The sequence below is a fragment of the Ahaetulla prasina genome, chromosome 7 (genome assembly GCF_028640845.1).
Source record: "Ahaetulla prasina isolate Xishuangbanna chromosome 7, ASM2864084v1, whole genome shotgun sequence".
NCBI classification, from domain to species: Eukaryota; Metazoa; Chordata; class Lepidosauria; order Squamata; family Colubridae; genus Ahaetulla; species Ahaetulla prasina.
This window is the reverse complement of record NC_080545.1, coordinates 55185198-55207847: the sequence shown is the minus strand read 5'-3', so window position 1 is coordinate 55207847 and position 22650 is coordinate 55185198. Positions and strand designations below refer to the sequence as shown.

The following is a 22650-nucleotide window of genomic DNA, read 5'->3' as shown; positions in this document are numbered from 1 at the left end:
AAAAAATGCAGTACAATTCTTTAATTTTCAAGTGGCTGTAACTTAAATTTAAGTTTTAGAACAACTGAACAAAAAAAACATTATGCTTGTTGACAAGTTAGAGGGCAGCAATTAATTACTGATTAATTTTAATTTGGTTGTAGTGTTTCTTTTCAAAGCATTACAAAATATGCCAAAATACTCTCAGCACTCTAAGATCATTCTGATCCATTTAAACTTACAATAAGAGAACAATTTGCATTGTGAATTATTAACTGCATGCTATGTTAACCAAAATGAACTAAGAAGAAAATTAAAAACATTAACAAAGAAAAACTCTGCAGGTTCAGCTAGAGAACAACACGCTACATGATCAGTTGTAAATTATATCAAGTGAGTGCATAATTACAGTCATTTAATGCAAATAATCAATTTTATTATAACAGAAATATTACATGCTTTGCAATTATTAGGAAAATGCATTATTCAAAGGAAATTAACTCGAAGTCTCAGCGGTTGTTATTATAAAGAGTGTTATTTGGCAGAACTTTTTTGTCATTGTTTCCTATCTGTTGCAGTATACTAAAAAGAATAAAATCTACTCGTAGTTCTCAATTTATGACCACAATTGGGAACAGAATTCAATTGTTAAGTGGTTTGCACTTGATTTTTTGCCAACTGAAGTTATTAAGTGAATCACACAGTCATCAAGTGAATCTGGGTTCCCCAATGGCTATTGCTTACTGGAAGCCAGCTGGGAAGGTCATAAATAGTGATCACATGAGCCCAGGATGCCGCAACCATTGTAAATATGTGGGTTGCCTAGAAGATGAATGTTGATCGCATGTTTGTGGGGATGCTATGACAGTCATGAGTGTGAAGCCCAGTCATACCACTTTTCTCAGTAATGTTACAACTTTAAACAGTCACTAAAGAAATGGCTATAAGTCAAGGACTATTTATTTATTTATTTATTTATTTATTTATTTATTTATTATTTAAATTTCTATACCGCCCTTCTCCCAAAGGACTCAGGGCGGTTTACAGCCAGAATAAAACAATTGATACAAAAATTAAAACCAATTTAAAAGCGAAGGACTATCTGTATAAGCATCTATGAACATACTGAATCATACTAAACAATCTGGGCATATACAGTGAATAGTAGCATTACTGCTAATTGTTTCAAAACTGTTATCAAGCTACAGAATCAAATAAAATCAGCAGAAACATGGAAATTAGTGCTCCTTTATCAAAGTAACAACCTCTCATAAGAGAAGCTATGTAAGAATGTTATTCAGATAAGCACAAACACATTGCAGCAACTTGGAACCCTAGAAAAAGGAAACAGGCAACCTATACAATATCTTCCAACAAAACAGATACACATACAGCTTTAGCAAAAAGTGCCTGAGCACTCAATCTAATGTAGCACAACCAACACAAATTATGAAAAGATAACACTGCCATATATCAAAAATGTATCAGAAATAACCAGCATAGTAGTGGGTTTCAAATCCTGGTACTACCGGTTTGCTATAGGTAGCATGGGAGCTTCTGCGCATGCACAAAACGTTTTTGATGACGTCTGGGTGGGTGGCCAGAGCCTCCCACCGCCGCCACTACCAGTTTGCCCAAACTGGAGCGAACCGGAAGCAACCCACCACTGAACCAACAGACTATTACACCCATAAAGCATTACTGTAGCACACAAACCAACTAAAGTCTTTCAAAACATCCTAAGTAAATGAAAAAACCCGTAATCCAAGAAGAAAAAACCCCAGAAATAATCTACAATATACAAGTATAAGGATTTTGACAGCCACTATGTAGGACAGGCAGACAGAAGACTAAATCCATGAACACCAAGTAACAGTCAGGAGATACTATGAAAACTTACAACACATGGACAGACTCAACCATAATTATAATTAGGAAACTGAAAGCATCCTAAGCCAAGCTAAATCCCAACCACTAGGGAATTCCTGGAAGCTTGATATTCAGACAAATCAGCCATCAACAGACAGAGACATAAATCATATTTACATACCATTCAAAAGAAACAACAACAACAAAAATTAAGAAGGAAACAAAAAGACCAGAATATATCCTCTCCAGTAGCTTATACACACAGTGATCAACACCAGAATTAACTCCAGACAACCAACTGAGCAGTAAATAACAGCTTAATCAAGGTACTACTAAAGAGAAAACCACAAACAAACCCAAAACTGGCAGGGCAAGCTACTATATATAAACAGGGAGCAAGCCTCACATTCACTCACATTGATGATATTACTTGGGTAATGTAATATCTGCATGATCCAATGTAGTTTACATGTTCCAGTCCCCCTTGCATGCATACATATAAATGCACATAAACATAACAGAGTAGGACCAACATATATATACATTCCATAATTAGAGTTTCAAAGATACACATGCAGATTCACACAGAGTAACATATACATGGTTTGGTTCTGCAACCCAACAAGACAGACTCAGACTTCAGAGGATCATTAGAACTGCAGAAAAAATAATTGCTACCAACCTGCCTTCCATTGAGGACCTGTATACTGCACGAATCAAGAAGAAGGCCGTGAAAATATTTACAGATCCCTCACCTCCTGGACATAAACTGTTTCAACTCCTACCCTCAAAACGACACTATAGAGCACTGCACACCAGAACAACTAGACACAAGAACAGTTTTTCCCCGAAGGCCATCACTCTGCTAAACAAATAATTCCCTCAACACTGTCAAACTATTTACTAAATCTGCACTACTATTAATCTTCTCATCGTTCCCATCACCAATCTCTTTCCACTTATGACTGTATGACTGTAACCTTGTTGCTGGTAATCGTTATGATTTATATTGATATATTGACCATCATTTGTGTTGTAAATGTTGTACCTTGATGAAGGTATCTTTTCTTTTATGTACACTGAGAGTAAATGCACCAAGACAAATTCCTTGTGTGTCCAATCACACTTGGCCAATAAAAAATTCTATTCTATTCTATTCTATTCTATTCTATTCTATTCTATTCTATTCTATTCTATTCTATTCCATTCTATTCTATTCTACATGCTGATTAGAATTTAGTGGCCTAAATTTTAATAGTCTAATTCTATGCATCCTTTCACAATAGTTATGCCAGGGCAAGCCCCCAATTTTAAATATATTTGTCCTTGCAAGGTAATTAATTTTAAAGAGCTTTCAATCATAAATGAAGCCTGATAGTCGTATACAAAACATTTTTAATTTGAAATGTTTCGAACTTGAAATTCCTTATTTCAAATCTGAAATAAACTGAAAATTTTATTTTAACTTATCTGAAGAGTTCTGATACTATTATTTCCTTACTGTAAATATTTTTAGGTTAAAGCGGTTCTATTTTGTGATTAAGACTCTTCCAGCATCATCAGAATAGTATAAAGCAGGGGTCATGAACCGGTGCTCCTTGGACCATTGGTGATCCGTGAGAAAATTTTGGTGGTCGGCAGAAAAATTATTTGAATTTTTTTATATTGCACTAAATACTATTAATCTTTTTTAAAAATTCATATTAGTGGTCCATGGGATTTAAAATTTTGAATTTAGTGGTCCCTGTGGTCCAATAGGTTGGTGACCTCTGGTATAAAGAGTATGTGGAATAAAGCTGAAACTACCAACAAATTATACATTTTAGCTTGAAAATATGTTTAAAGCTCAAAACATATCTCAAAATGTTCTACACGATTCTACAGCTATTCACTATACTTTCAAAAAGATTTCTGGTGGGTTTCATCCTGCAGCATACTAGAAAAGTATAACAGTCCTACAAAGCACTTTTCCATACATAATAAAAATTAACTAGTAAAAGTAACCCACTTAAATATCATGTACTTCATAAAGGACTTCTAATTTACAATTAATATTGTTCACAAATATTTTTTTTGAGATGTCAAAGTCCCATTTACCAGTGTTCATCATTCATGTGGTTATATGGGTTACTGATGAAGGATGGCAACTGGTATCTCCTTGGGAACTCATGGCCGTGCCACTGGCCATATAGGCCCCAGTGGATTATTCAGATAATACTCTGCCAGTACTTTAAAATAAAATTTAAAAACTATAATTATTTATAAAGAATTTTGTACAATAAAATAGAATACAAAGGAAAGCATTTATTGGCAAACTTACCATAATGCATATAACAGTTTCCCTTCATAGGATCCAACTGAATTGCCTTTAAGAAATATTTTTCTGCCTCTCTTTTGCGACCCTTAAGAAAGAAAAAGCAAAAACAGATTTTTGACACCAGTTTATAACTACTTATGATAAGCAAAGACAACTGAGAAACGGAAAAATTAATTTTACAGAATTACTGAATTAGCCTTCTAGAACACAAATCTCACTCTGTTTTCTTCTGTTATATTTTCTATTACTACAAATAATGCTGATTATTTTTATGCCAGTGTAATAGGGAAAAACAAAAAGGGACAACTTAATATGTTTAAGGACCAAGAACACTTCCTATACTTGATATACAATTTGTAACTAGAGCAAGGCCAAACAGAACTAGATGAAGAACTATATTTCAGACCACATCGATGTACAACAGATATAGGATTGATGTGAGTTTCCCCCCCATGAGCATTACATATCCTGAGATTAAAGAAAAAAAAGATGAGAAGTCTATATCTTCTTTCTCATCAGGAACTGTTTGACTCTTCCACATTTAGTGTATGAGCATTTCCTGGCGATGTGTAGAGCAAAGCAACATTTCCATATAACTTTAGCTTAGTTCAAATCATTTTTATTTACTGTTGGATCAGAAAACTGAGGTTCTAGTAAAATGTTCCCCTCACTGTGCTCCCAATTGTGTAAATGGAGCAAGCAGAATTTTTAATATGAAGTACATAATCACATCTACAGAATTTTCTATTGATAGGATTTCTCAGCAACAAATGCACATGGTGAAAACTAGAAGCTAACTATGGATGTTGTTTAAGTGTGCCTGGAGATCGTAATAACCATCTATCAATGCACAAGCTTAAAACAGGATCCTATATATATGGGACAGAAGAGAAATCTTGAATTGAGTAATGATTTGATTCACATATGGAGACAAGTCTTCCCCAAAGCAGTCTATAAGCAAATTTCTGCATGGCATAGTTGTCTGCCAATTGATGCTTTGTCACAGATGATATGTCTAGTTTTAATATTTTATTGAGTACAACCAATATTTATACATTTTCATTGGAAGTAAAATATAAGAAACATTCATACAATGCTTAAAGGAATGAAGACAACAATGAACAAGGCGGGAAAAAAACCTAGGTCTCTTGGCAAAACTACAAGAATAATTTGGATTATAGGATAACTATAGGGCACATTAAAAATCAGAGCAGAGCATTCAAGTTATCATCCTCTTCTGGCAAGTTTCATGTCACAAAACATTCATCTGCTGGTCATCAAAGCTGCAGTCTGAGACTGGAACACATTGCTAATCCTGACTGAATTAACATTTACATCTATTATGTCATGGTCTGAAACAGAAGAAGACTATTAGTCTTAGACAGTTAATTATCATGTCTCATTGCACATTCAGTTTTCTTTCCTATTTCAAGAGAGGAGAGAATTCACTGGACTTCTTCCTTGCCCATTATACTTCAGCCTTCAAAATTATCTCCATGAAACGAATAGCAATCCCAAATATTTTTCCATTCAGCTAGAATGTTATAATTGGCTTCTCAAAATACTCTGCTTAAAACTGTTTTCAATCTCTTATAAGATTTTATTCCCAGTGAAAAGAAGCTTCCCTTTTTTTGCTTCTTGTCATAGAGTTTAAGATTATATTTCTAATTTCATTTTTGGTTATTACTGTGATAGAACTGAAGACGCAATGAATGCTTTTTTTTTCTGACGTGTATCGTTCTACGCTTTGAAAGTAGGTAAGGGAAAATATGTTATTTATTTGAACATTTTTGATCTGTATCATTAGCCCAAATAGTTCTATGTAACATTTATAGCCCAAGTAAAATGACAGTCCCTGATCTTAAGATGACATTTTAAGGAACACAGTATTCAAAGAAAAAAAAAACGGAATGAAGAGGAGACAGAAAAAAGGCTCAGATACTAATTGTTACATTTAAGAGCTTTAATTTTACATTTTGACAAGAAAGTCAAAAGTAGTCTCATCTATTCTCTATCTGTAAAAGAATAAGGAAGGAATAGCTTTGAAGAAGAGGAGGAAGGGCTGCCAGCAGTGCAATGATGAGATTAGCGAGTCTCTAGCCAAGAGCAAGAAACTAATTTGAGAGAACATGCAAGACAAGCGCTTCCCTAGTTTACATGAAAGTGAAGCAAAGAAAAAGCACAGACTTACAAGATTCTATTTTTAATTTTATTTATTTGTATCCCTCCTTCATTATTTTTACAAATAACTCAAGGCAGCAAACATCTTCCCACAACAGCAACTTCCTTGTTATTGCGGGAAGAATGTTCATTGCTTTGAGTTATTTGTAACTCAAATAATGTGGAGAGGTGGTTTGGGCTGAGGGAGAGTGACCCAGCTAGCTTTCTTTTTTTTTTAATCAAAAAAGTTTTTTATTTCCATTTTCCAACATCATATTTATGTACAATTTGTTATCCATCATTAATCATTAATTTTTATTTATTGCCGATTCGGGCCTGCCCGACTGCCACTTCCTTTCTTCACAACCTCCCTCTATCTTCTACTACTTTCCCCTACCTTCATCTCCTTCACTTTACTACTTCCTCTCCTCCTTCTCCACTCCTCCCTTCTTCCACCCTTTCTAACCTTCTTATTCCCCTCCTCCTTCTCACCTCTTTCCCACCTACTTTCTTCCCTCCTTCTACTCCTCTCTCCTTTCCTTCTGAAATGGCAGTCGAGCAGCCCCAATTTCATTTCAAATTTTAATTTCGTATCTTCAATCATTACTGTACATTGATAACCAATCCATTATAATTTTCCACCACCACCACCCCAGACTTCCCAGAGCAAATACCGGGTATTATAACCAACAATCACAAGCTAAGATATACTAAATATACATAAACTCTCACCTCTCTCTTAAACTTTAAATCCCCTTACAATAAAAATAGAGATAAGAAAGAATTAAAAAAAAAGAACAATACAAATACAATCTTCCCTTCATAGATTACTTCTTCTTACAGTCCATTTTTAAAATTAGCCCATCTTCTCAAATTCAAATTTTCATCACTTATATATTTCTTGAAATTTCAAAAATCCATTTCTTAAATTACAGTCCATCTTCTTGAGCTCAAATTTTCATCACTTATATATTTCTTCAATTGTCATAACGTTTACTGTCCAGTCTTCCAATATTACGCCACCAATCAAATATCATTACGAATAATGTCTCTCAGATACGATATTTCCAACTTAACTTCATAACTTTTGCTATCTATAAACTTATATCCAAGGCATATCAATTAAAACAAATAATCATTTAAATTACATCCAAAATATAACAATAAACAATTAACATCATTACATCCACAACATTATCTAAATTCATAAATTTTACTTTCCATCCTTCAAAATTAAATAGTATCATCACATAGGTTTATACCCTACAAATAACAAATAACAAAAATCCTATAATTTATATCCTAAGCGAATCAATTCTAAAAATTAATCATAATCATCATATTCACATCTTAAACATTCCTCCCCTCTCCTATTCTATTTTCCATCATCTCCATACCAGTTAGCTTAGCATCTAACAACAAAGAATTCCCACTCTTTAAAACATTAGTGTAAAAATTTCTTGCTTTCATAACTGTACTAAGAAAATACTTTCTACCTTTAAAATTCACTGACAAACCCATTGGAACTTCCCATCTAAAATAAATCTGATGTTTCTTCAACTCATCCACTAAAAAAGCAAATTCTCTTCTCTTTCTTAACATTTTAGGAGGAATTTCCTTCATCATTTTTATATCTTGTCCCAATATTTGAAATTTATTTTTATAAAAAGCTTGCAAGATTTCATACCTAACCTTTTTAGTTGTAAAATAAATAACCACATCCCTCGGTAATCTATTTTGACTTTCCCACCAAGAATTAACACGATAAATTCTTTCAATATTAATCTCAAAGTCTTCTGGCTCCACACCCTTTTATCTGAGCAAAAGCTTGCATAAAAATCTGTTTTAAATTTTCCTTCCCACCTTCCTTCAACCCCCTCACCCTTATAGCATATTCCATTAATCTATATTGTAATATTACTCTTTTTTCATCTGCCCTATCTACCTTAGCCTGTATATCTTCCATCTTATTATCTAAGTTCCAGTTATTTTGATTCTTTTGAATTTCCTCTATTTTCCTTTGCAACTCTAAATTAACTTTATTAAGTTCTTCCAAACTATCCTCCATCTGAATACAAGACCTTAATATTTGCGAAATTGCATCCTTTACCATTTTCATTTCCCTCTTCTGCTCTTCCACCACTTCCTTAAAATCCAACATCTCTTTCTCTATTTCATCAAATTTTTGATCTATTTCTAAAAGATGAGCCTCCAGAAAATTCCTTATTTCCTCTTTAATATCTTCTTTTAATTTTCGTATCTGAACTGAAGAAGTTTCAAAGTTTTTAGTGTCTTTTGGTACTATTTGCTTAAGAGCCATTTTTAAAATATATAACCTACCCAGTAACAAAAATAAAAATAAAAATAAAAAAAGGACAAAAAGAGGTTAACAAGAAAAGATTCAAAAGGCTTTTCTTCTAAATCACTATAATCCCAAAGAAGAAGAAAAAAATATAAATCATAAAATTCTCATTTCTTCTATTTAGTCAGTATCTTCTTGTATACCTCCTGATTCCACACTGGCTGTTAATAAGCGTTTCCTTAACTTTCGTTTCCAATACACAAATAGCCATTTGCTTGCATTCCACAAAATGCCATTTTTAAAATATATAACCTACCCAGTAACAAAAAAAAAATAAAAAATAAAAAAAGGACAAAAAGAGGTTAACAAGAAAAGATTCAAAAGGCTTTTCTTCTAAATCACTATAATCCCAAAGAAGAAGAAAAAAATATAAATCATAAAATTCTCATTTCTTCTATTTAGTCAGTATCTTCTTGTATACCTCCTGATTCCACACTGGCTGTTAATAAGCGTTTCCTTAACTTTCGTTTCCAATACACAAATCGCCATTTGCTTGCATTCCACAAAACGCCATTTGCTTTCTTCTCTCCTATCTTCGCAACAAATGTGTCCTCTATTAGGGGCTTACAGTCTTCTTGCAAACAAATGCTAGAACTCCAGTTTCTGCTCTATCCGCGTTACAATCCATCACAAATCCATTTCTGCCGTGGACATTGGACGCTACGTTTTTTTCTGCCAAAAGGCAGATGACCTTCGGGTCTGGAGCTTCTTTCAGGCTTTAGAAGGAGCACTGCCCTCAAGCCTCCAGAAACTTTTCTGGAGCTTCTCCGGGGAGCTCAACTTTAGCCCAAATGCTCATCTCTCCCTCTTCGCCCGAGGGAGAGATTTTCAAGCTGCCGGACAGCTGATTTACGCTTTCCTGGCGGCTCTACGGACTCACGGGGTTAGCGGTCTAAAAAAGACTGCCATCAACGAAGTGGAGCCAACCGGAAGTCCGACCCAGCTGTCTTTCTTGGCTCAGGTGGGTCTTCACTATAGATACAATAATGGAAGTGGTCCTGACCTATATGGCATTGGTTTCTTAATCTGGACCACCTTGTAATGTTATGTGGAGGCGACCTTAAGACACCAGACAAAGAGCTTCTGGCTAAGAAATGGTCAGATAAGAGGGATAGTGAGTTGAGCAAGAGGCTCAGGAGGACCCCTTCCTAAGTTATTGGCTTCTAAAGGTGAGAGTGGGAGAATTGTACTTTCAGACTTGCAGGATTCTATTTAAGTAGTTTTACAATAAAATAGAATTATCTGGCTGTATTTCTTGTCTGATCTACCTGGTAAGGAAGATCCTATCTCACTTTCAAGATAGTTGAAAATAATTTGGCAGTGTTGCTAAACTTGTTTTAATGCTGCTCCTGAAGACTGTTTAGTAGCTATAGCTAATCCAGAATACAGTTGCTTATGAAGTGTCTGGTATGTTGAAATATGCTAATATGATATTGTAGCTCTATGAGCTGTACTGTGAGCTTCTGGATTCAGGTTGCTGGTTACCACTTATAAAGCCTCTCATAGCATAGGACTTTGTTATTTGAGAGATTGGCAATTTTTTATCATTTTTGCCTGTCTGGTAAGATTGGTCAGAATAGGTATGGTCTAAATTCCCTTGATTGAACAATGTCATCTATAGAGACTTAGGAAGGCTTAAATTCTCTGTCATGGTACCTGCCTTCTGCAATAGTATCCCCCCAGATACTATTTACTGAAGTTCTGAAAATCCCTAAAAATCTGGGAATTCTCACAGGCTTTAGTGTAGGGAGGATCCTGAGCCCCTTTAGATTTTTCTTTTATTGTTGGGTATGGCGCACATTCTCTTCTGAATGTGCACAATCAGTTTCTCTGGGTTTTGTTTGTTTTGTTTTTATTTTAAATATATTCTGCCCAAGTAGTTTGGGCCTATAAATTGTAATGTAAATATGTATGTACGTACACACAAAGAAGCTGGTGATAGTAGCTATAGGCTATCCATCATTCTGAAGTCTCCTTAGCTATACATAGTTTTTTTTACCTAAATAATTCCCTTGGAATGTAATACGGATGGAGGTAATCAAGAAGACTGCAGATTGCTAGAGAAATTACAACAAAACACAAAAAACACAAATATGCACATACTTTTTAATATTTTTATAATTAACATAAACAAAGAAATTTAACATTCCAGATTCGAGAATTTCACCAAATATCCCCTTTTTGTGGGGAAAAAGTTGTGTGTGTGTGTGCGTGTGTGTGTATGTGTGCATGTGTGCGTATGTATAAACAGCATACATATATATGCGTATATATGAAGATGTTTATATATGTATGCGTGTGTGTGTAGATTTATATATCTGTATCCAGATTTATGTAGAATGCTTGAAATGTTTTTAACTTTTAATAATGAATGCTGGAATAGCTGTTCCTTCACTCTATTTCAAAACCTTATGAAACACTCATTTCATTAGCTTGAATGCTAATTGATATTTAAAAATATATTTTAAATATTTTTAAAAGTATTTTATTGTATGATTACTATTATATGGTTTAAAAGTAATGTAAGCATGTTACAGGCATGTTTTGCAATATCATTTGTGTATTACAGGAAATATAGATTTCATAGAATCAGAGTTAAATCTTGTTCCTTTTTAAACAAGTTTCAAACAGACTTAAATATAGTTATATTATTAATACCACTGCACATTTTTGATGATTGTTTGAATGACCAGTTATTTTTATGCTTTTCAAGTTCTAAATGTTATTTCTGAATACTAAGAGATAGAAAATATTTTTTACTAGTTTATTACAGATTAACAGAAATAGATTTTAACTACATGATAGTCAGAAGTTGTTACTGCATACGGTAACACAGTGTGGGATTTTAGGGCTTCATAAATATGCATACTTAATTACCACATATTTATTCAGCATTAGTACAAGAGTCCCCTTTTGATTATAAATTAATATATCTAGTTCAGGTATCTGTCTTACTAATTATCTTTCATTTATGAAAAAGCTAACAATAGCGACATCTGTTCACAAAATGCTTTTAATGTAACATGAGAAGGTTCCTGTGATTAAATGCAAATTAGTTTACACATTTATTTTCCTCTTGCATATATCTTGTAATTCTCTCTTAATAATAGTAATGAAGGTACCATCCATCGTTTTACCTTCTTACCTACACTATCCACCTTTTTACTCCACTCAGGTTCAGATTCAGCTGAGAGAGAAAGAGACCTATTGCTCCAAATAGACCAATTCTAGAATACAGCTCGCCTGTCTGGAACCCTCACCACATTTCTGACATCAATACAATTGAACGTGTCCAGAAATATTTTACAAGAAGAGTTCTTCACTCCTCTGAAAACAACAAAATACCTTATCCCACCAGACTTGAAATCCTAGGCTTAGAAAACTTAGAACTCCGTCGCCTTCGACAAGACCTAAGTTTAACTCATAGAATCATCTATTGCAATGTCCTTCCTGTTAAAGACTACTTCAGCTTTAATTGCAATAATACAAGAGCAACCAATAGATTTAAACTTAATGTTAACCGCTTTAATCTAGATTGCAGAAAATATGACTTCTGTAACAGAATCATTAGTGCTTGGAACACTTTACCTGACTCTGTGGTCTCTTCCCATAATCCCAAAAGCTTTAACCAAAAACTTTCTACTATTGACCTCACCCCATTCCTAAGAGGACCATAAGGGGCGTGCATAAGAGCACAAACGTGCCTACCGTTCCTGTCCTATTGTTTTTCTTTTTTCTTCTTCTTATATATATATATGCTTATACCTCCTTATATTTCTTCATATATATGTTTATATACTATATAATCTTTTTGTGTGATGCTTATGTATATTGTTGTGATAAAATAAATAAATAAATAAAATAAATAAATACTGTATCTATTAAATTAAGAAAATTCTTAATCTGGAGATGACACCTATATTGTTTTGTTCGTGGTCTCCTCCTAAGATCCGATATGAAAATTGTTAGTGTCAAGATACATGTATTTGTGCTTAAATGGCTATTTATGTGTATCTGTGTGTCTGAGATTTAAATAAATGAAGTATTACTCGCATTTAACAGGAAACCAGCATCACATTGGTATCCTATACCTGGGTAACTTTGGTTCTTTGAAGCCTGTCTGGACTATACTCTTCTTCAAATATTCATCAGGGAAAACAATGATGGGAATATTTTTTTCTGATCCCATGTCAAAATTTCTCCTTTAGCAGAAATAGTTTATAATGAGGTTGTAATTAGCTGGATCTAATCCTGTGGAAAATTGTAATTAGGTTCAGATAACAAAGAAAGGGAGAAGCGTGAGGGGGAAGATGCTGCTACCTTATAGAAAAATGCATTTAAAAAAGAAGGCTTAGTTTCAGCTATTGAACCAATGAGTTCAAAAGGAATGTTTTTAAATAAACAAAAAACAACATGGATCTAATTATTGCAATGGTTTATTTATAACCAAAATATACCTTTTTAAGTAATGGAAAAGTCACAAGAGCCCAAGGGGCATCTAAATGTCCTTATAATAATTGTGACTAAAATCTTTTGTTAAAAATTGATGTTAGCACTAGTCATAGACATCCAAAACCAGCTTCCAAAAATAGATTATTTTTTTCCAAGCAGGGAAGAAAAGAGTTTTTCTTTCTATTCATGCTTTAATCCCATAATTATAACTTCCCTGGAAGCTTCAATTTGGTTTTATTTAAAAGATAATGAGGTCAAATGCAAAGAAGCATTAAGTGTCAGCCATAGTTATCCCCAAATATACAGTCTGAGCACAGGTATTTGTAACAGTCATCTTCAATTACACACTGACAGTATATGAAGTCATGACTTAAATGGTATAAAAAGAAGAAAAAAAATCACCATCATAGGAAACTTGTCATTCCTCTGGCATGTAATAGGGTAGATGTAAAATAGGCAATAGGTAAATAATGTGTCGGTCTCTTCAGAAAACCAAGTCTTGCGGCATCTTCTAGATGCATTTATTATTTACATTTGTGAATTGTACAAATTGTTCTGCAGTTTCTTTCAATCCGCAACAGATATGCCATAACAAATTTGTCCGTAATGAAAGTGGTCCATCCCCCCCCCCTAATTTTAAGCTGTAGGCAATTCATTCATATTAGATTCATATTAGGAATTTAAGACTGATAATTATTCTGGCATATACACTGAGATTGCTGGATACAGTTCTACAAATGAACAGCTCAGGATTGTCTACTGCAGTAGTTCTCAACCTTTTCTTCATCACAGACTCCCTTTAAATACCTTTTGTGGCCACAGACCATGGCCATGGATCCTCTAGATTCAATATTTAAATCATAACATTTTTTTAAGGCTTCACAGACCTCCCATAGTGACATTGTGGGCCCCCAGGAGTCCATGGACCACAGGTTGAAAACCACTGGTCTACAATATTTTCTAATTATTCACCTAGTTAAGCCATTTAGTCACAAACAGTACCTTTTTAATTTTTCAAATCAATATTCCTTACTGGTAACTACATGGACAATTTTTGATCAATTGCTCTTGCCTTTTTTCTGCATCTGAGAGAGAATCCTGACCCAAAGTCACCCAGCTGGATTCTGCCTAAGCAAAACTAGAATTCATGGTCTCCCATTTTCTAGTCTTATATTTTTAACCACTATATCACTATATTGGCTCTCATTCATATACACTTTAACCGTTAATTTTTCATTCTCTTACCCTTGCAGCAAAAATAGATTTTTACATATAAATTTATAATACCTGGCTTACAAAGTATTTTTTGCAGCTGACTCCATGCAGTGTAAATTATGCTCTCATCTACCATTCTGCTACAGTATAGATTTGATCAGATTTACTATTTTAAAACACATTATTGTATCTTCCTTTTCTACATATTAGCCTAAAATATACAGATTTTAATCAAACTTAAATCTTTATAAATCTAAGGAAATGGCAAATGCAATACAGAACCAGATAAAATTTATATTATAGAAGAAAGAAAATAAGCAATACTAACAAAACGACCCTACTGTGTAAGACAAAGTTTATGGTTCTACACATGCAGACAGGGTCTTGTCCCTTAAGCTTCAGATAAATGATGCAAAGTAGCATTATTTGCAATTGTTGTAAGAAACAGTGAACAAAAATATAATGCATAGTATTTTGAAATGCAACAAATGGATAAACAACATTTTTTAAAAAGAAGTAGGCAAAATTTTTAAGTAGCTACATAATATATATTATACTCAAAATGAAAAACAAGTCTTTCACATTTAAATGAATTAAAAGGAGTGGAACATTTTGTTCAGAGTATATAGCATTAGGCCAAAAAACCCCCATTGAAATTATCATTTAGCTATCCAAGAACAAAACAGGCTAATTCACATATAAAGAAAAACTAGAAATTGCCACAGCTTTCTTGTCTTTCAGCAAAGTATACACTACCATTGAGAAGTAGGATATTACTGCAAAACATAATTTCTATAACCATTCTTTATAACAGATATTGATATTCCTGATATTATTAGGAACAGGAGGCAATGGATAGTTTATACACCAAAAACAATAAGATAATTCATTATATATGTATATTGGGGAGAGGTGGTATTGCCTGTTAATCAAGGGAAAAGTGGACTGAAATACTATTTATTCAGCCAACCAGCAAATTACCCAGAAAACACTCAGATAACCTCAACATATGTTTTGTCTATGGTTCCAGTTGGAATAATGTATTGGTATAATACCCTAATTTAGTGTATTATAAATGCATCATCAATATCATCATCATCATCATCATCATCATCATAATCCTGAATTAATTCATTGAACAATGAAAGTCTCTTTAGTGATTACATACAGTTCAGTGTAATTTGGTAGATTTTGGGGGCTTCCTTGTCTAAAGCTAGAAAGACTGACTATCCCAAATCACCTAGTTGGCTTCCATGCCTATGGGTGGACTACAATCTGAGTATGCCTACACTTACTAAAGTATCTTAACCACAACACTACACTGGCTCTCACTCTAAAGAGGTAAGGAGTGAGAATTCCCTAATATGGCCTAAATTTTCTGATACATATGGAAGGACAGAAATTTGAAGAAAGATATAGGAGAATGCTGACAAATAGTATGTATTCTAAGTCTGTCAATATCCTTGATATATCTCCCTAGCAGATGGATTGTGAACAACAATAGAATGGTTTGTGCAAAGGTGATCTCAAGATAGAGATCCCAGCATGAATAGAATTGGAAAAAAGAGCCTTACTGATGTTAGTATAATATTTTATACAAAGAAATAATGAGTTGAATAGGTATGTGACAAATATATGACAGATGATTGTTTTTCTCTTGTTAAAAAACTGCTGGTAGTTTTCTTACCGTTAAAGCAAGAAGTTTCCCATATGTGAGATGAGCTGGAATGTGATCAGTTTTAGAATGCAGTGATTCCACATACCAATGTTCTGCTTCAGAGAATCTGCTAAGTCTCATGTAGGCTTCTCCTACAAAGCAGAATAGGAAACCATAAATTAATAGAACATACAAACTGATAAAAGCAATTGATGTATTTTATATATTAATATATAAATGCATGTAAGTGTGTGTTTAAAAAATAAAAAAAATATAAATTAATTTATATTTATAATTTATAAATATGTAATATTACATAGTAGCATGTTATTATTCTATTATTCTGTACTAGAATGTTACCAACAGAAAATATATATATTACTATTAATATTACTATTAATATATCAATATCTCACATGAATATCTCTTAAAAACCTTGAGTCAACTTGCAGAATTTTTAAGACTAAGATTTTATGGCTGACTTCTTTAAATATGAATTTTATGTTTAAAGAAAATTCCCAATAGATGTTTGTGGATGCTTATCTTTCAAACATAAGATTGGATAACAACAGGAATATAATGATGTCCAGTGTTCACAATACTTTTCCAAAAACTTAATATGGATGGAAATTGCATTAGTGATAACATGAGTCAAGAGAGTCTTATAATTTCTGGGAGACTGAATCAGTCTGGCTTGCTCTAGCTCTCAGAAGCAAAACTACTACAAAACAGCTGTGTTAAATTAGATGAATATTCACATGTTTAAAATTTCACACTTCATCCTATAAAAATGCCTACAATATCCAGAAGGATCAATATGAAAGAATTCCCACTGTTTCCAAATATGATTAATAGCTGAAATGTCTCCAATTAGTAATGGATAAAACCTACATTAAAAGATTTATTTTTTTTATTGTACTTAATGCAGATATACTGCCATTATTTTATTACTTTGTGCTTAATTACTTTACTCATAAAACAAAAACCAGATAATCTCTGTGTGAAGAACATTTCTCGTATAAGCTTCCTTGAATAGAGTTTTCCAGGAAAACTAAGATTTGGGTAAATGATCATGAATCAAGGAAAAAAATAGATGGTAACTTCCTAATCAGCAATTGCTGTACTCAAAAAAACAGTCAGTTTATACAATTCTTTTTTTTTTTTTTGCAAAAATTTTTTATTTTTCCATAATAATTCCCACAATTTGACCAGTGTACAATACAATCACTTATCCAACAATCAGTCCTATACTCAAATTATACTCAGTCAGGGCTGCTCGACTGCCACTCCCCCCTTTAATCCTTTCTTCCCTTCTCATCCTTCTTAAACTTCCCCCACCACCTTCTCCTCGCTTTCCTACTTCCCCTCCTCTTTCCCACTTCTCACTACCATCCTTTCTAACCCTCTATCTTCTCCTTCTTCTCCTCCTCCTATCCTTTCTTCTCCTCCTTCTTTCCTCCCTACCCACCTACCTACCTACTTTCTTCCTTCTTTACTCCTCTTTCCTTACCCTTTCCTTCGGGAGTGTTTGCCGAGCAGTCCCGACATTACACCATTCCAACTTGTTTAATTCTACCATTATTCCTGTACAATGGCAACCAATCAATTTATAGTCTTCCCTTCCCGCCTCCTTCCCCGAGACTTCCCAGAACAGAATACAGGGTATTGTAACTAACAAACATAATCTAAAATATAACATAAAACATATTCCATTTCACACCATCACACTATCAATTCCTTCTTTCTTAAACTAATACATAATAATTCCTAACTTCACTCAAAAACTAATTGATATTTTTAATCTGATACTTATTTTGAATATAATCAATCCACTTCCTCCATTCCAATATATATTTTTCTTGTGTACAGTCTTTCAAGTAGGCAGAAATTTTGCCATTTCTGCTAAATTTGATACTTTACTAATCCATTCTCCAATTGTAGGTAAGTCTTCTTTCTTCCAATATTGTGCAATCAATAATCTTGCAGCAGTTATTAAATTCAGAATCAGTTTTGTCTCTATAACAGTGCAATCTGAGATTATTCCTAATAAAAGAACTGTGGAACAAACTTGATCTTCTTTTTCAAAATGTTCTGCATAATCCACCATATTTTAATCCAAAAGGCTTTAACTTTTTTGCAAGTCCACCATATATGATAATAGGTAGCATCCTCACAATCACATCTCCAACATTTTGCTTTCACATTTGGATACATACATGACAGTTTTTTAGGATCTAAATGCCATCTATAAAACATTTTATAAAAATTTTCTTAAATTTTGTGCTTATGAATTTAACATTCCTCACCCAAATTTTTCCCATGTTTCTAACATTATAGGTTGTTGAAAATTTTGTGCCCATTTTACCATACAATCTTTAACCAACTCCATTTCTGAATCAATTTCAACCAATACATTATATAATCTCTTTATATGCTGTTGACCTTGATCTTTTATTTGTTTTACCAGATTATCATCACTTTGCCTTATACCAATTTTCTGATCTATTTTCCATCTAGATTGCAATTGTCCATACTGGAACCATGTATAATTTCTTCCTTCATCCTCAATTTCTCCCTAGATTTCAACTGTAATTCCCCTTTTCCATAGTCAAAAGCTCTTTGTAAGTGATAACTTCCATTTTTTGTAATATATTTATATTCTCTATCATATGTCTGGGGATGGTCCATATTGGTATCTTTCCATCTAACTTATATTGATATTTTTTCCAAATCCTCAACAACGCACTTCTGACCATATTATTCTTAAATGTCTTATCAATTTTCTTGTCATATATTACATATGCGTGCCATCCATATAACAAACCATAACCTTCTATATTCAAAATCCTTTCCTCTGTTAAATTAATCCAATCAGAAATTAAAGTTAAAACAACTGCATCATAGTACAATTTCAAATTAGGCATTTTAAACCCCTCTTTCCTAACGTCTTGCATTATTTTTAACTTTATCCTCGGTTTTTACCCTTCCATACAAATTTATTAATCCTTTTGCCATTCTTGTAAATTTGCATCTTTCTTCAAAATTGGAATCATTTGAAACAAAAATAAAAATCTAGGCAAAACATTCATTTTATAGCTGCCACTCTTCCCAACAATGATAATTGTAACTTCTTCCATTCTCCAATTGTAGGTAAGTCTTCTTTCTTCCAATATTGTGCAATCAATAATCTTGCAGCAGTTATTAAATTCAGAATCAGTTTTGTCTCTATAACAGTGCAATCTGAGATTATTCCTAATAAAAGAACTGTGGAACAAACTTGATCTTCTTTTTCAAAATGTTCTGCATAATCCACCATATTTTTAATCCAAAAGGCTTTAACTTTTTGCAAGTCCACCATATATGATAATAGGTAGCATCCTCACAATCACATCTCCAACATTTTGCTTTCACATTTGGATACATACATGACAGTTTTTAGGATCTAAATGCCATCTATAAAACATTTTATAAAAATTTTCTTAAATTTTGTGCTTATGAATTTAACATTCCTCACCCAAATTTTTCCCATGTTTCTAACATTATAGGTTGTTGAAAATTTTGTGCCCATTTTACCATACAATCTTTAACCAACTCCAGTTCTGAATCAATTTCAACCAATACATTATATAATCTCTTTATATGCTGTTGACCTTGATCTTTTATTTGTTTTACCAGATTATCATCACTTTGCCTTATACCAATTTTCTGATCTATTTTCCATCTAGATTGCAATTGTCCATACTGGAACCATGTATAATTTCTTCCTTCATCCTCAATTTCTCCCTAGATTTCAACTGTAATTCCCCTTTTCCATAGTCAAAAGCTCTTTGTAAGTGATAACTTCCATTTTTTGTAATATATTTATATTCTCTATCATATGTCTGGGGATGGTCCATATTGGTATCTTTCCATCTAACTTATATTGATATTTTTTCCAAATCCTCAACAACGCACTTCTCCCCATATTATTCTTAAATGCCTTATCAATTTTCTTGTCATATATTACATATGCATATAACATATAACAAACCATAACCTTCTATATTCGACATCCTTTCCTCTGTTAAATTAATCCAATCAGAAATTAAAGTTAAAACAACTGCATCATAGTACAATTTCAAGTTAGGCATTTTAAACCCCTCTTTCCTAACGTCTTGCATTATTTTTAACTTTATCCTCGGTTTTTACCCTTCCATACAAATTTATTAATCCTTTTGCCATTCTTGTAAATTTGCATCTTTCTTCAAAATTGGAATCATTTGAAACAAAAATAAAAATCTAGGCAAAACATTCATTTTTATAGCTGCCACTCTTCCCAACAATGATAATTGTAACTTCTTCCATTTCTCCATTTCTTTAATTACTTTTCCCCACAATACCTCATAATTGTTTTTATATAATTTTACATTCGATGCTGTAATGTATACTCCTAAGTATTTAACCTTTTTAACTACTTCATATCCAGTTATTCTTTCTAATTCTTCCTCTGATGTGTATTCATATTTTTAATTATCATTTTGTCTTCTGTTGATTCACTTTAAACCCAGATACCTTACTATACTGATCAATTGTCTCCATCAAATATACAGCTGAATGTATTGGTTGAGATAAAGAAACAACCAAATCATCTGCAAACGCTCTTAATTTATAATCTTGATTTTTAATTCTAATTCCTTTTATTCGATCTAAACCACGATCTTACTCAACAATATTTCCAAAGTTAGAATGAATAATAATGGTGACAAGGGACATCCTTGTCTAGTCCCTTTCTCAATCTTGAAAGATTCTGTTAATCCACCATTTACTATTATTTGAGCTGTTTGCTTTTGATATATAGCCTTAATTGCTTGAATAAAATAATCCCCAAATTGCATTTTTTTATTACTTTAAACAAAAACTGCCAATCCAATCTATCAAAAGCTTTTTCGGCATCCAAAAAGAGGAATGCTGCTGAAACCTGGCTGTTTCCTTCCAAATATTCAAGTAAATTTACAATTTGTCTCATATTATATCTCATCTGTCTCCCCTTAATAAATCCTGATTGGTCATTATGAATTAATTGATTCATCAGTGGCATCAATCTATTCGCTAGTATCTTAGCAAATATCTTATAATCAGTATTTAAAAGCGATATTGGCCTATAATTCTCTGGTTTAACACCATCTCGATCTTCTTTAGGTATTAATGAAATAAAAGCTGTCCTCCATGAAGGAGGAGCTTCTCCTCCTTTGTATTCTGTTAAATAACTCCTTAAGTGGTACAATCATCTCATTTTGTAAATTTTTATAATAAGTAGTTGTCAAGCCATCTGTACCTGGTGCTTTATTCGCTTTAAGCTGCTTAATTGCAAACACTATTTCCTCTGAAGAAATTAATTGATTCAACTCTTCCCTTTGATCTACTGTAATTTCTAAAATACCGTGGTCCTGTAAATATCTATCTATATCTTTATCACTAATCACATCTCTAGAATATAACTTAGTATAATATTCTAAAAAAGCTTTTTTAATCAAATTTTGCTGATATACTTCCTTACCTCTATATTCTATTTTATCAATTATACGTCGTTTCTGTTTCTTTCTTAATAAATATGCTAACCACCTTCCAGGTTTATTAGAATTATTAAACAAATTATGTCTTACATATTGTAAATTAGTTGCCACCTGATCTGCCATTAACATATTAAATTGACCTCTTAATATATTTATTGACTCTTTTGTTTTACTATCTCCTGGATTGCCTACCAATAACTGCTCCTTCCTTTTAATTTCCTCTTCTAGTTCTTTTCGCCTTTTGTGCAGTCTATTTCTATATTTATTATTCATCTCTAATAAAATTCCCCTCATATAAGCTTTACTGGTGTCCCAAACTATCTCTATAGGTGTCCCTTTATCCATGTTCAAAGAAAAAAATTCCTTCATTAGAGTTTTACATTCATTTACATTTTGTTCATATTTAAACAAGTTCTCATTCATCCTCCACGACCTCCTGGCCTCTTTTTCCCGATCTAACTCAATCCATACCGGCTATGATCAGACAAGGTTCTAGAACAAATTTTTGTCTTCTTCACTCTGAAAAACAAATCATTAGTAATTAAAATGAAATCAATCCTAGAAAAAGATTGATGTCTGTCAGAAAAAAATGTAAAATCTCTCTCTTTTTCATTGCGTTCTCGCCATACATCTCTCAATTCTAAATCTTCCATCAAATCAAAGAAAGCCTTTCGCAGTTTTACGATTGGAAATATTTCTAAGACTTCTTTTATCTTTCTGGGTATCCATCACTCCATTCCAATCACCCATTAATATATAAGTTTTATAATCCCAAGATGTTATTCTTTTATGTAAAACTTATAAAATTTTTCTTGTTGTTGATTTGGTGCATAAACTCCTATTAAAAGTATTTTCTCCTTCCAATAAAAGTTCAATAGCAATATATCTTCCTTGATTATCCGCTTGAAGTAATGTTGCAGAGAAATTACTCTCTATATAAACAACTAGTCCATTCTTCTTTTCTGTAGCAGATGCAACAAAATGTATTCCCAATTTCGAATTTAGCAAATATTTCTGGTCTAATGTTCTAATATGTGTTTCTTGTAAACATACAATGTCATTTTAAATTGCTTCAAATAATGAAATA

At 32.8% G+C, this 22650-nt stretch overlaps 1 protein-coding gene across 6 annotated transcripts in view; it reads right to left on the bottom strand.

Moving 5' to 3' along the window:
• Window positions 1–22650, bottom strand: part of TMTC2 (transmembrane O-mannosyltransferase targeting cadherins 2) — a 221668-nt gene that overhangs the window by 33178 nt on the left and 165840 nt on the right. For all 6 annotated transcript variants that reach the window (XM_058190797.1, XM_058190798.1, XM_058190794.1 and 3 more), the window contains 2 exons: window positions 16042–16163; window positions 4169–4250 (listed from right to left, as the gene is read on the bottom strand). In XM_058190797.1, the coding sequence (XP_058046780.1) occupies window positions 4169–4250; window positions 16042–16163 (204 nt within the window). The remainder of the gene's footprint in view (window positions 1–4168; window positions 4251–16041; window positions 16164–22650) is intronic.